We start from the raw sequence: 14826 nt of genomic DNA on the forward strand, positions 1-14826 counted from the left end.
CTCATCTGGGGCGTCAGTTGGCTTTCTGGGCACCAACTTCGAGAATGCATCACTCACTCTTATAAGAAGGTTGTCGATAAAGGGTCACTCTCGTTTCCGCCGAGTTCAGACTCATCCCGTTGCAAGGTAACGATAAAGATGCGAGCGGCGAATTTCCCTCGGGAAACGAATTGGGGTATTAGCGGGCCGATTGTGGCGAAGAACTGTGGTATCTTGCTTGGCTATTTGAAGTCTTTCTTTGGGGTTTATCAAGGGATCGAAGTCGCGAAAAGCGCCCGGGAGATTCTTGGAAAGCCAACGTGTGACGAATTGCCTCTTCTTCGGTCCGGAGGGCGAGTGTCCATATCGGTGTTCTTTGGTAGACAGCAAGTCAAATGTGCGCTCAGGTACCTCTCAGCGCAATGGGCAATCAGATGTCGCCATCCCCGACATACCTCTGCCTACGCCAGGTGACTACCCATCGATTGTTGGGAGGCAAAGCCCGACGATGACAGGTAACTTGCTCTCATTACGGTGCCGTATCTATGCTTAATGTCTGCCGTACATGTGCCAGCCTTTCGCCATGAGTTCGTCAAGAATCACGATGTCCTGTCCAATCAGTCCCGTTGGACGCGACTCAATTGTCGAACCCTCATATCAGGGTGGTGTGAGTGGGTATGGCCAGGATTTTCCAATGTTCCGCTAGGTTGATTGCAGAGGGATCTAGGATGACGGTACCCACGTAGCAGACTGTCGTTCATAGTTCCTCATCCATCAGCGCAAAGCTTCACCTACCTAGCTAACGGCTGGCTAAAGTAATCTGTCCAACTTGTACAAAGCCCTCATCATGGGTTCATAGGTGCGCTGTCCCACCACAATTGGATTATTTGCAAGTCATCGGGGCCGATAGGCGACCTGTGGGGGATGCATGTTGTTTTTCCTATCTGGAGTAGTGCGGGGATATCGAACGCGACCATCTACGGTACCGCGTGGTTGATAATGCTCAACTGTACTGGTACATAGAGTTTAAGCCGTCATGTCGGCCGCAGCTGGGAATATCAACCAAATCGCACTCACCAGCATCGCGATAAAAAACAATGTGACCAGATCGCGCAAACGGTACTTGTTTGCAGTTATCGCCAAATCTTTCAGGACAAACCTCATAGTGGCGGATATCGATAGAAAGCATGCTCAGATTGATACAGGTGGCTAGAATACAGTCCTCTAGAGTCTGTTAGCCCTTAGCCCTTGAATGGTATACAATGTATGTGTTTCCGAACTAAACCCCTCCCTAGGGACTTTTTACCAAATTGTTACCCCCGTTCATACGCCGATAGAGAGATTCACCGTGGTCTGGTGGTAATGAGGCCATGTTAAAGTCGGTCGAGAACGGTGGGGGCACTTCAACACCCGCGTCGTTGAATATACTCATCACGTCCCCAGGTGCAGGCATGTATGAAGTTGGATCAACGTCCAGGCTACTTTGCGAGTCCATATATAAAGGTGCGGAGAGCGATATCCGCCGATTACTCATCCCATAGGGTGAAGCAGATGGAAGTGAGTTCGGCGTTGGAGGAGAGAACGCCTGACTCATAGTCGGCGGGCTTGCGAGACCAGGGTGGTCTGTAAAGAATTCCGAAGGGGAGAAAGATTCCGGACTACTGTGGTGAGAACCACCATCGCTGCCGGGCTTCGTCATACTTGGTGCCTTCTTGCGGACCGGTCGTATCCACGGGGGACGATTTTGGGACTGTTCCTGGCTGTCCAGGCGCGTTGGCTCCAGAGGGATTTGCGTCACTGATGACGTAAATGAGGCTTCGAGATAACGGGAATCAGGAAAGGTAGATGCTCACAACGGCAGAATTCTTCCATGACATCTCCTGACCTCTGACCGCAAACATATCTCCCACTGAAGCGTCTGAGAAGCGCAACACATGACCGTATTCCCTCAAGGGCAGGCTGCATTACTCTCTGGAGCTTCTCAGACTTACAGTTGATAACGATAGCGACCAGCGTCCTCCCGGCCTGAGTCAGCTGATGAATGACGTGCACGCCATCTGAAAGATCGAAGTTTGCAAACAGTTAACTTCTGGATAAATACGCTCACAGTACGTCATCAACCCCTTCGCGGCGACTTGCATGTGTGACGAGATGATCTGCAATGCACACGACTGCGCTGCCGTCATGGCGTCCCGCTCAAATTCGCTGGGTTCCTCTTCTGACAAGCCGCTATAAACCCTCTCCGCCACGAAGCTGGACAGCCGGTGCCGGTGAATCAACATACGTACATATTGCTCCGCGCAGTGGAGGCGGACCGCCTGAGTGACTCTTAGAACATCGTCACTTGAAAGCGTTTCCGACGTATGGCTCCAGTACGTGGGTATGGATCGATAGATCTCGTCCAGCAGGGTCTCCTCTTCAACCATGTCTTTTGGTCGTCTGCGCTCCGAAAGTATACTCAGTGCGCGCAAGAGGAACGGGGACGAGGTCCCCGAGCGGTGACGCGAAGGGGGGATGTCCAGGACTGACTCCATCACGATCATGATTCGGATGATGGTGACGAAAGCACTCATGCGGCTTTCTGTTCCAGCAGGCTGTGACAAGATCCCGTCGCGGGTAATAAATTCATCGTCGATGATGGTGGGTTCGCCGACGTCACATTCCCGCACACGAACCATTGGGGGCCGGCCAAAGTGTGCTGAGAGTTGCTTGTCCCAGATATATACGCACCAGAATGTGCGTTTCCGGACCTCGTCCTCGATTGGGTCGAAAAGATCATAAGTATGGGCAGAACGATGCAGTCCGGCATCTATTGACACGGTAACGGCCTCTGATAAGAGAGCGGCAGCTTTTGAAAGTTTTCCGAGTCCAACGGCGTAGACAGCGGCAATAAGGTCTGCCTGAATAGTGTATAGCGTGGGTCGATCTGCAATTGGAAGGGTGCGAAGCCGTCCAAAAAGTTCAAACCATTGCGTTCCAGCGGACACGCCTTCGCTTGGGTCCGACCGCACACGAGGATCATCAATGTGGCGCGAGGCCAGGCAACAGACAGCAACTATGAAAGAGGCGAAACCGGGTTCACCCCATTTCCGAGGGTCGCCATAGTCCTAAATACAGAAATGTGAGTCTGATGGACCAGGACGAGTAAGGCCACGAACCGCTAGGAAGGTAGGCACATGCAAAAACGGGAGGAGATAATAGGACGTGCACAAATAGCACTGCACCAAGCTAATGGCTCATGGTCACAAGGTCGCCAAAAGCACAGAACTGAAGAATAACACACCTGTCCATTAGATCCGGTACGATGGATGAAGTTATAAGTCGCCATAGCATTTCTGGGTTAACGTCCGTCCGTCTTGGCGTACGGTCAGGGAACCACGTTGGATTGTGTGCCTGTTGTCCCCATGCCGAGTCCGAGGAAACTCTGTCCGTCTCAGACTTGACCAGCGTATGATTTTCAAGCAGCAGATCGAGAAGTGGAAGCCCAGACGTTTCTCCCTGCCACCGTGTGTAACCTTCGTGGTCAAAGTAAAGATATGACGCGGAATGGGAAATGCGTGCAGGCTCTTCTGGGGGTTGCTCAAATCCATGACTGTTCTGCCTGAGCGATGCTTGTGCTAGCATGGAACGAAAAATCGTATTAGGGCTCTCCTGCCGAGAGCCATTAGGTAGTTGTGCCGTGAAATGCGTCGAGGGATTCGTCAAAGGGTAACTGTGCAGAGATGGGGGTGGAATACCAGATGGAAATGTATGGTTTGCAGAAGCAAATGTTGTTAACGGGCTCGACGATCCAGGTTCAGAGGTGGGATGTGGTGCCGCACTGAAACCGGTAGAGAAGACCGACGGTGGGATAGCTTGAATGAGGGTTTCTAGTTGGTGCATCCTGTCCTCCAGGGTAGCTGTACGCCTACGGCAGATTGAGAAACGAACGGCAATGGTAAATTGCAACTACTCACTTTGACTTATGAGGGTGACTACGTTTACCCGGCTCTTCGAAAGTGCAAGGTGAATTGGCGGTTTGGCAGGCCTGACATGGATGACCTTCATCGCACTTGATTCTTCTGCGTCTACGACGCGGTTATCGTCATAAGGTGGTAATAAACCACCGAAAGTATACTCACCGGCAACGATCACACGCCCTGACAATATGGTGAGATATGAAATCGACATAGTGCAGTCAGCTCACCTGCTTAGTTTAAACCTTCGTTGTATAGAGGTCGAAGGCTTTTCTTGTTCGTCTTGTACCGGTGGCATAGTTCGAAGGTTTGAAGGTGCAGCTGGGTGAGTATCAGACCTTCGAGCCTGAAATATGTACCCACTCCAGAGAACATCACATCACACATGAAAACCGAAACAGTGTCAACAAACTCCGGGCCACTTCGGGAGTTGCCGGTTTCTATCTATATCGGGTAAACCTAGGCAGATTGCATCTGTTCCTGGTCCATGGCCAGGAGCATGAAATACTGCATATTCGCGAACGTTTCCAAGGATCGTCGCATGGCAAGGAGTCTGAGTTCATTCTTCAACGCTGGGGCTTCGTAGAGCTCATTTTAGACTCGCTATTTTTTTGGCCCAGAAGACAGTCTGAATGGAAATTGCGAAAAGCAGACAGAACAGCCAAAGAAACGCCGACGCCTACCGCTAGGGACGATCTGATAGGCGACACTGGAAGGGTATTCCCAATGAAGTCAGCCATCGTCGTTGAACTGTGTGGCAGGTTAGGAAAAACTGCCACCCACAACACATGCTTTCTCCGTTCAGTCCGCGGATGTGGTGTCTCTACTAGAAAGGTGCCGTCGTCTTCTTAGCTTCTCAATCCGAGTCCCCCTCCCCCATTCACACACGAAAATGAATGCGAACTATAGCCTCTCTGCTCAAATTGTTTGACAGGTCTACGGAGTCATTCATGGATCTTTGGTGTAAATTGACATTCTTTCGAAACATCTTTGCTATCCCGAAATATCAACTTAATGCAGTAATGCCGAGAACCTCGATCATTAATGCAAAGTCATATTGTGGCGTGTCCTGAGCCGTTGTGCTCCAAGGCGGACTGCTCCCCCCCACAACGACTACTTAGCCGCAGTATGTGAAACGCTGGAAGCAGATTCCATACCTGTCCTAACAACCTTCAAGCCTGTTGCAGAGAGACATCTCATCGATCAGCAATTCGCGTGCAGGAATTTTCGTTACTAAGCGCGTTGCAACGGAGTCAATGGACGGCAATACCATTCAAGCTAAACTGTCTACAAGAAGTGAAAACCGCGAAAGCAGGTTGGACGATAGAGTGCGAGTACCGGAGCTCCTGGACCGAAACACCCTAACATAGTTGTACATGAGAAGTCCTCATGTTACGATGGCCCTCATCAAGATCTAATGCTGCGCAGCTAAGTCATGCGGGTGGCAGATCACACAGCGAGTTCAAGCCGCGCCATACTTAGATCAAAAACAAGCTTGAATATGCTCGAAAGTACGCGATCCAATCAAAAAACAATGAACCCCATGACCAGAGGAATTAATGACTTGTACTCCAGCTCCTTCTTTCCCATTCCCCTAACGACGTTACATAAGGATCAGCACTCACATAAGCCGGAGACTTTAGAAAAATAAGGCGTTCCAGGTGTACGGCTTCTGCTCTCGCTCCCGATGGGCCTGTCGTGAAACGTGTGGCCCACTTGCCTTACCAGTCCAGAAATGGAGAGCATTTTTGAGAACATTCGACCACAAGGCACCCAAAGGTTCCATGCTGGACTAAGACCTTTCCCTCGAGCATCTTTTTTCGCTCGGAACAAAACGGGAACAGTTCTGCTTGGTCATTCTAGATAACTTACATGAGGCCATCTGACCTGCAGAGAAGAACCCCCGGAAAACTCGTGCCCCAGGCTGATGACACTACACCGACCGTTATAATAACCTGTGCCCAAGATACGCATTATCGCCAGATGGGGTATTTGCTTTCGGTTTCTGGCTGTGGGCGTCTACTCTGTAAATTGAGGATCTATCTATCCGATGGCGGGGATCTGCGATGAGGAATCGTCGAAAGGGTAAAACGGAAAGAGGGGAAAGGTGAAGTAAAGGTGAAATTTGATTTGTCAACCACCTAGCCTGTGGCAGACAACTTGTCGTGCGTCTAGGCATGTTTTTTTTTCGAGAACGGCCTGCTTGTATACACTATGTTTCCAGTCCTTGTGGTTGTGCCTTGTGAAATCTATGGCGCAATCATTGCCAATGTTTCGTGCAAGAGCACGAAACACGTGGGCCGAATTCCAATACGCGGAAAACCAAGTTGCCAGTGTCCGCACGTTTTCCGTCAAACAATTCATCAGATATCATTCAACACACAATCATCCTGATAGAGACTCTCACAATCAACGCCGACTTAACTATAAAGTTCCCATGTATGTCAATCTAAGGATTCATAGCAAAATCAAGGACGGATACAGATCAGATTTGGCGATCTCCGGCGCAGTAGCAGCCAGAGGGGATACATCATAAGCTGGTTAAACCTACGACTTGTCACGACGATGCCGACTTCACGGTCAGCACTACCGCAAAAAGACTCCACCGAAAAGATCAATTGAAATACTCGGCATCTCTCTCCGAGGTCTTAGCGAGGTCCAAGCATGTTATCTCTTCATACGCCAACTCAGTGGGCCCCGGTACACTACAGTGCCCGCCTTCGAGGCGGAGCATGACTTCGGGAATGCGAGGGGCCCCTAATTTCGCCCATTCTCTCAACGTGGAACCTAAAATGGAATACACAGCTCCTTCTGTATGGGTCGCTTCGACGGACTCAAGACGAGCACACGGTATGGGAGTGCGAATGTCGGAGGCACCCTCCCAATCACAGAAGAATGGTTGAGGAAGCAGTGACCCAAATGCATATTTTGGGATGTGACGGAGAGCGAGATGTCGTAGGTTCGGGAGGCCGGCAAAGAGAAGGGCGTAAGGTACCAAACAACTAGCCGAGACGTATTCTAGCGTTAAATCTTGAACAGATGGAAAGGGCGGAACGTTCGATCTCATCTCTGAATGTGGAAGGCAGGTAAGGCTATCGTAGGTAGAGTCGTCACCCGGCCTTGGCGGGGTGCGGAGAGCACCTGTCCCGCAGTAAATTAACAGAGGGCTTGCATCATTCGGACTATACTGCGCTTCGGTGTCATCCTCGAGTATGAGAGCTTTGAGACCGGGGCAGCGTAAAGTGCTCATGGTGAGAGCAGCCTCCTCCGCGTTATCAAAGACCAGGTGCAATGTTTCCAATCGTGGTAATGGAACGGACGGACCCTGAGGGGCTCTTCCGACCCACTGAGGTCCGGAGTGCTTCAATATCAGCGATCGCAAGTTTGCGCAGCCTTCAAGAATCTGCCGAAATGCTGTGACATCTGGGCGGACGTCACGATGGTGATACGAAAGTTCAAGATTTTCAATCCCGTTCGATAAGCCACCCCACGTGCTGGAAATGAATCGGGTGAAGTCGCTCCAATTCACGTGGATACCGCAAAGAGAGATGGAACGAAGCCGAGCCGGGAGCATAAGGGAAGATGGCCCGTCCGGATACCCAGCTAATGTGGCGAAGGGGGTAGTGATGGGTTCCTTGAATGCCCCTGAACCGAAGTGTTCGTTTCGGATGTTATACTCGTCGCACTGCATCAACTTGAGGGTTTCTAAACACGAGGCACCTCTTCTTGAATTGAAGAAGCCGCCTTGACCCACACGAGGGACACTCAGGCAACACAGGGCGGCATGCAAGGGTGCCCATGTATCCGAAAATACCGTCACAGACCGCCATCTGTAAACATGATGGCCAAGAATGTCGAGAATTTGGGTCATAATTTGAGCATCAAATGGATGCTGGGCAGACGGACGGCCATCAGTAGCGTCATCGCCATCGCTGAATGGAATGCCATGTCAAGACACACCATCTCAATCATGCGAGATATGACGCTCACAGATAGTCAGAGAAGTCCCATTCGGGGTCTCTTCCGTCAATAAAGATGTCAAGGGTGCAGTTGCCTGAACGCAAGAGGAAATATGCTAGACTTTCGACGTCAAGGAGGCGTTTTGACCCGCAGAAGCTGGAGGGATTCCGCTCGTCACTGATAGTACAATCTACGACGTTGTCCACAGAAACAAAGATACTGGTCCATAGAGATGGCGTAGACAGAGCGACACGCCTCCAGCGTCGATTCACTGCGGATAACGAAACGGGCGCTCTGATACTATGCGGGTGGAAAGGGAGTCTTCGCTGTCCGGTGCCAAGTGTGTTCCGTTCGTCCTGCGAGAGGGCATGTGTTACCAGCTCGAAGACGTATGATAACAGCTCCGTTGGCAAGTTATGGACCCCACCGCGTGCCCACACATCAAAGCTCCCTCTCAACGAACAAACGGACCTCATCGAAGGCGACGACCGTTGCTTCCTGGAAGAATAGCACAAGAAAAAGAGCAGGCCAGCATGCCCTTCACCCTTGCCTGCTTTTTGTCTTTGCTATTGCGTCCACAAAGCAACGGGTATGTCACTCAAAATAATAAGCCACCCAAGTGACAGGCCAAGGGTGGAGTTGATGTGAGTTGGAGCTAATTGGAGCTAATCTATATCGGGGTCGATCGCGGTCTGGGGGTAGTCAAGGTCGGAGATCGGATATTCAACTACCGCTGCGGACTGAACCGACAGCGGCCTGTTTACACTAAAAAACATTTTCACCCTTGAAGATAGAAACACATGTGCGACGCGCATAAAAAACGAAGATGATAACAATAGATAGACAAGGTAGCCTTGTAATAGCAGCATGGATGGAGTAAGTCCGCGTCGGTGTATGTGTTACCGGAATATCTGTGGTTAAGCCTCCGTTTTTCAAAGTCCAGGCCCCAGCTACGGGTGAAGAAGAAAGAGGAGAATACGGATTAGAAGGAGTACAACAGAGCGTGACGCGAGGGACATATACTGGCAACCACCCTTCTATGATACATCATAACCAAGATGACTCATACCTCGACTCATAGTGCACGACCTCCATACCATGACCGGGATTCCTCCGAGCTGGCGTCTGGTGCAACAACTGCCTGTTCTGGTCGGTATCGACCATCACCAGCTAATGGTTCGGCGCCTGATAATGGCGGACGGGAACCCGCGGGCAGAGAGTCATGTGTCCGTGTCGGAGGATATGATAAATCTTGTAATTCATACGACTCCGACGTAGTTTGACTCAGGTACGACGGTCGTGAATAGTTGCTTGACGATGATGGTGGTGCCATCTGGCGGGGAGAGTGAGGATATATTGGAGATAGGTGTGTAGGAGAAGACGTAGGGAGATTGTTGGTGAGTTCAGAAGTCGAGAACGGAGGCTGTGAGGATGGGATGGGTGAAGATGCTGTGATGTCAGTTGGAGAGTAATACGAGAGACGTGGTGATGTTTCAGGTTGCGAATCCAGAAGATCCTGTTCAGACGGCATAATGAGGGTATCACGATCCTGTGATGTTTCATCGACTTCGGGCTTAGACGTGGGTGGTACAAGAGGTGTGGGTTGGTAGGTTTGGTGCAGGGTCAGCTCGGAGGCCGAGCGGACGTGTGGATCGCGGAACATTGGTGTTGCCTCTAGGTCGGAGTGTTTATTCTTTGACGCCTTTCGATGGCTGATCCCAAGTCGGTCTTTCAAGTCGCCACCAACCCATGCTTCCCTGACAATATCCTTGTCAAGTGGGGCGTACGTGGACCGGACGAACTTGTAAATGAAACGCGGGGCTATGGAACAACGTGTTCGATCAGTTATAATCGCCGTCGGAGAAGGTAAGGCCACCTTACCGAGAGCAACTAGAACAGAGAACACAACACAACCCCAAAAGACGAGATTGCTGAAAAGTATTTCCACCTCGTCGACAAAAGCCCCAGTCGTAGTGAAAAAGTTGTTGGGAGGAAAATATGAATAGATGACCACCCACAGGATCATCACTAGAGATGATCCAATCACAACGATCCAGGTGATGAACGTCCAGCTAAAACAGGGAATCAGAATGTCAATGTCGCATGAAAAGAAAACACCGTACTAATGCGTGTTCATTCCAACGTAGGTGTTAGCAGCAAAGATAGCCCCTACTGCCACAGTCGTTCCCAAATCGGCCAGCGAGTCTATCCCTTTGCCGTTCCATGATACAGCCAATCCAAAAGACCAAGCCAGATAAGGAATGAAGAAAACTACCGCAGATTGGTATAGACCGTCCAGCATGAATGACCAGAACTTGAGCCGCGTATATTCTAAACCCCGAATGCCTCGGACGTATAATTCGGGGAAAGCCAATGCCGCTTTAGCGTTAACATCTTGATCGAACGCTAAACGGACTCATAAATGATCGACGTTCCACCGAGAACAACAAAGGAAGCCCTACCTCCCAGAACGATCACGGGAAGCGCGGTAAAGACCAGGTTATAGAGCAGAATGAAGCTATAGTCATACAAATATGTGGCGTCGAAGCTAGAAGGAGTCCATGTAAGCGACAACAGTAGTCCAAGGAAAGTTAGACTCACTAGCAGAAGGGCAAGAACCAGAACATAGCCAACGTCCACATGACAGTCTACACGCTGTATTCAACGGGATTCTCTTTGTGATTGGGAATATCGAACTTACTTTGTAGAAGAAGTTGCTATGCATGTCAGCAATACGTTGGTAAGACCATCGGCCATGCACGAGTAATAATTTCGTCAAGAATCTGAACTGGCCGAACGCGTAGTCTGCCGACATAGCGGCTTGTGAACCCTCATGCCCAAGCAGACCACAGCCCACATTAGCTTCTTGAATCATCGCCACATCATTCGCGCCATCACCGATCGATAAGGTCATGGCCTTGCGCCCTTCCTTGACCTACCCAAAGACATCAGAACGCGAATCCCGAAGTGGGTGCATGGGATGACCCACCAGCTTCACGGTAAGTGCCTTCTGCGCAGGGGACACGCGACAGCAAACCACAGTTTCACACTGCGTACCGAGATTAAGGAATAGGGGCTTAATATCCGGCAACAGCGCATGCCGCAGGGTTTCGCCATCGATGACAACGGCAAAAGCAGCTTGCGCCCCTGGCACGAAACCACGCTTCTTTGGATCCCAAGACGGCGGCCCCAATACCGATGAAATCTTGTTCAGACCCGCTTCTATTTGCGCCCGTGCCTCTTCTGGGGAGTCGGCTGAAAGGATCATGATCTCCATGTCCTGTTTCAGAAGGTTGCAACTGAAGCCTACACGAATGGTCAGCGGAAAAAAATGGAGCCTAGTAAACTTTGCCATCACACACCGATCTCGATAGCTGTCTGGAGTTTGTCACCTAAAAAGGGTCAGATGTGCGTAATTCGCCGCCGGGGGCTACAACTGACCGGTAAGAATCCACAGCTTGATACCCGCGCGATGAAGTGTTTCGATAGCCTCTGGAACCCCCTCCTGTAGCTTGTCTTCCAAAGCCGTGGCTCCCAGGATCAAAAGAGACTGCTCAATCTCAGACGCAGCCTTCTCGATCTCTTCGTCCCTGTTCTCTGTTGCGGCAGCCGCCGCTTCGTAGGTCCTCAGCCACGATAAAAACTCATCCTCCCTCAGGACCCTATATGCAACACACAACGTCCTCAGACCACCATTCGCGAACATGTCCATGTCTTTGGTTGTTTTCTCTTTCAACGCTGGATCGACATCGGGCGAAAGCCGCTCGTAGACGACGGTGTCGGCACCCTTGCAGTACAGAATGATCCTACCGTCAGGTGCGCGAACGATGACACTCATCCGCTTCCTCGTACTGTTAAACTCGAGCGTCTGGAGAAGCGTGTATCGCTCGGGCTGACCGAGAACCTCGATATCGATAGTGTCCTTGACCTTTCCCACGAACGGGAAACCGACATCCCGTGCGGCGGCAACGAGCGCAGCCTCATCTGGGGACTCCGCCTTGTATTCCAAGTAGTGCGGCTTTGTTGTAGGGTCAGGCTTATCGGCCAGCACCGTGTGACAGACAGCGAGAGCACGGAAGAACGCAGTGATATGGGACGCCTGCTGCGACGAGCGATCCGCGATGTCCTGGGCCAGCTTCGGCGAAATAAGCGTCAGCTTATCAACTTGAGCGTATCGGTTCTTGAATAGCCGCACAAGCCTATCGACCATATCGGCTTTGAGCGCGGCCAGTTTCTGCGACAGCTCTTCGGGGTCTACCTCGTCTAACCCCTGTCTTTTGGCTGCTCCACGCTGCGCCTCCGTCACGCCTTCACCGTAGACGACACCGGCGATCGAGCACTTCTGGAACTCCATCACGTTCTGCGTAAGCGTGCCTGTCTTATCCGAAAAGATATACTCGATCTGACCAAGATCGTCGGAGATACCCCAATTCTTTGGAACGCAGGCGGCATCAAAAGGCTTGTAGTACATGTCAACGTCCTGTGCGATAAAGAAAGCCTGGATAGTCTTGACGATTTCGATGGAAATGAAAAGCGATACGGGAACGATGTTCTGGAAGGCTATCAAGCAAGAGCTGCAATACTGTCAACTTCTCGATCCATTTCCACACCGTTTTGGAGTCGACTTACACAAATGTCACGAGGGCATTCAAGACAGTGGAATTGGTCGGATCGACGCCTTGCTCGTATATCTTTGTGCTGGTATCCTGAAGACCGTCCATGACACCGCTGATAATAGCCGAGAGCGAACAGATTATGACCAAGAAGATAAAGTTGACTATGACATTGAAATTGGTCTCCTTCGAGATCTTGGACTGCTTGGACGGCGTCAAACCACCGTTTAGATAGATCTTGGTGTCTGGGCCAGTGAAGGCAACCAAGCCAATGATCCAAGATGTATTCCTGACGGTACAACCACGCAGCAGGAGCTCGTTGATCGTCACGCCCTCTCTACGTGATTCACCCGTAGTGGAGTCGTTGTATCGCAGTACAGCGTTGTACAAGTACAGGTTCTGGTGGGGCGGCTCTGAGTCGAGAACGAAAGACGCTTTCTCGATCTCCTCTTCTGAACCAAGCGAAGACGTCGCCCGGAGAGCTTTCCGCGCCTTCAGGTTCGTCTCGCCGTCCAAGTTCTTGGTCTCTACGTAGCAGAGACCGCTGGAGTCGGAGGTCGACAGAACGACGATATCGGCCGGTACCTGTTCGTTCTCCCGCAGAAGCACGATATCGCCGACCTCGAGCTTCTTCCATAGCGTCCTTTCCCATTGCGCGGTCCCGGTTGTTCTACGCTTCCAGTCAACGACGCCAATCGAAGACCGGGAAGTTACGGACTGCTGATACCTAGAAAGGGATGGGTTTTGCCTACCCCATCCACCCGCTTCGTCGGCTCGTGGTAATCCTGGCGGATACGTGTGCGAGTCGATGCTTTGTATGTCCTCCAATCGACTACCACCTTCACCGGGAAGACGAGGCAAGTTGGGCATGCTCTCGTCGAGGTCTGCGGTGCTCAAGCTTATCCGGTCCCTAGAACCGCTCTTATTCAGTATCACCTGCATTCCCTCGCCGGCCTCTTTCTCGCGAAGTTTCTGAACACCCTTCGAGATCTTTCCTGGCGGATTGATACGCAGGAGGCGCTGATACCAGGGTCGGGGGTCGGAGCGCAAGTTGACGTTGCGCCATTGGCCCAGTTTCGTCACCGCAGAGGTATTCACTTCCTCGTCCAGTTGTGCACGGCGATAGTCCTCTACGCCATCCTTGATAGCAGTCACTGCTAAGATGAATAGAAGCGGGAGTGCAGCGGTGGATGCAGATGCCGCGCCGAACACGGGGAAGACTGCGGAACACGGTTATGAAAGCGAGAACGTGTTAAGCACGAGCTGCTTACGTTGAAATATCACCAGCGCCAAAAAGTAGATGTTAGCTATCCTATAGGAGTTTAGTAAACAACACGCGGCTACTCCTATCACGAAACATACCCGTGGAACTGCTCGTACAGGTTCTTTGGCAAGAAAGTTACGAGGGTGTATCCTTGATGGATTATGAGTACGAATCTCGTGGGGGTAAATCAACGTCACGACGCTTACTGCTTGTCCGAACTTTGTTTCTTGCATACCGCGCGAGGGGTTCATTATACTGATCCAACTCTGCAGGCGATAGTGGAGAGTTGACGTATATGTTCCGCCTCTGTCCAGGGATGTGAGGGCCAGCTGAAGTGGCATACGAGGCTGCTGAATCCGCTGTCTTTGGTCTCTTCTCGCGCCTGAAAAAACGAGACCGTTTTGTGCGGACGGTCTTTCGCCTCTGAGCCCGTTGTTCTGAACGGATTGACTCTGCGATGGTCGAGGCGGCTGTCCGAACGGTACGAAGACGTAGGTTGGGGTCGATAGCATTGTCTTGGTCGTCGTTCTCCACGAGTCCGTCTGGCTGCGGATGTCGCCTGAATAATGACATAGTATTGTCAGTATATTCGACAAGGGGGGTATTCTGAGGGGGCCCTAAAACACCGAGTGCCAGCACGGAAGGACCGGAAATGAAAGAGAAAAGCAGTCAGAACCAGCCAGCAGCAGTGGACGAACGCGAGTTGTGCGTCAAAGTGAATAAAGTAAGTGTGTAACAGAGAGCTGTGCTTGTTGGCCGTCGCCGCGCGCTATGCACCACCACAAACGGGTGTCTTGGAAAAAAAAAACCAAAAAGACAACAGCCAAGCTTTCTGATGGAAAATTCACTGTCATGTATACTACTACAAGCTAGTCGACGTGTCAACAGTGGTCACCGGTCATATCCCAGACAAAAAACCAGATTGTAGGATTACCGTCAGGCTCGGTGACAAAACGAGCGACTCTCCTTTGCACTGCCAGCAGCACTTCGCATCAAGCCAAGGCTGTGAAACGTTTAGCCACGGCTGCGGGGCTGAAGCAATAATGCATCCGTG

The 14826-nt window shown here is 51.2% G+C and overlaps 3 protein-coding genes across 3 annotated transcripts; all 3 read right to left on the reverse strand.

The window, feature by feature from the left end:
- Positions 1-936: 936 nt before the first annotated feature.
- Positions 937-4312, reverse strand: F5J12DRAFT_837121 (fungal-specific transcription factor domain-containing protein). The gene is made up of 9 exons (XM_051745997.1): positions 4166-4312; positions 4101-4118; positions 3936-4046; positions 3263-3886; positions 3138-3207; positions 2087-3086; positions 1833-2036; positions 1057-1776; positions 937-991 (listed from the first exon to the last, which is right to left on the reverse strand). The coding sequence occupies exons 1-8, from the start codon at positions 4231-4233 to the stop codon at positions 1271-1273; spliced, it is 2601 nt and encodes an 866-aa protein (XP_051599213.1). The 5' UTR covers positions 4234-4312; the 3' UTR covers positions 937-991; positions 1057-1270.
- Positions 4313-6325: 2013 nt separating this feature from the next.
- Positions 6326-8569, reverse strand: F5J12DRAFT_837125 (uncharacterized protein). The gene is made up of 2 exons (XM_051745998.1): positions 7926-8569; positions 6326-7867 (listed from the first exon to the last, which is right to left on the reverse strand). Exons 1-2 carry the CDS (start codon positions 8369-8371, stop codon positions 6550-6552), a joined length of 1764 nt encoding a protein of 587 aa, XP_051599214.1. The 5' UTR covers positions 8372-8569; the 3' UTR covers positions 6326-6549.
- A 107-nt stretch (positions 8570-8676) lies between these two features.
- Positions 8677-14520, reverse strand: F5J12DRAFT_837127 (uncharacterized protein). The gene is made up of 13 exons (XM_051745999.1): positions 13979-14520; positions 13871-13922; positions 13780-13820; positions 12525-13728; positions 11337-12469; positions 11258-11287; positions 10885-11201; positions 10597-10830; positions 10497-10543; positions 10358-10443; positions 10019-10301; positions 9777-9967; positions 8677-9716 (listed from the first exon to the last, which is right to left on the reverse strand). The coding sequence occupies exons 1-13, from the start codon at positions 14343-14345 to the stop codon at positions 8971-8973; spliced, it is 4731 nt and encodes a 1576-aa protein (XP_051599215.1). The 5' UTR covers positions 14346-14520; the 3' UTR covers positions 8677-8970.
- Between the last annotated feature and the right edge of the window lie 306 nt (positions 14521-14826).

This window comes from Pisolithus orientalis, assembly GCF_024613125.1.
Source record: "Pisolithus orientalis strain OTSU chromosome Unknown F5J12scaffold_17, whole genome shotgun sequence".
NCBI classification, from domain to species: domain Eukaryota; kingdom Fungi; phylum Basidiomycota; class Agaricomycetes; order Boletales; family Pisolithaceae; genus Pisolithus; species Pisolithus orientalis.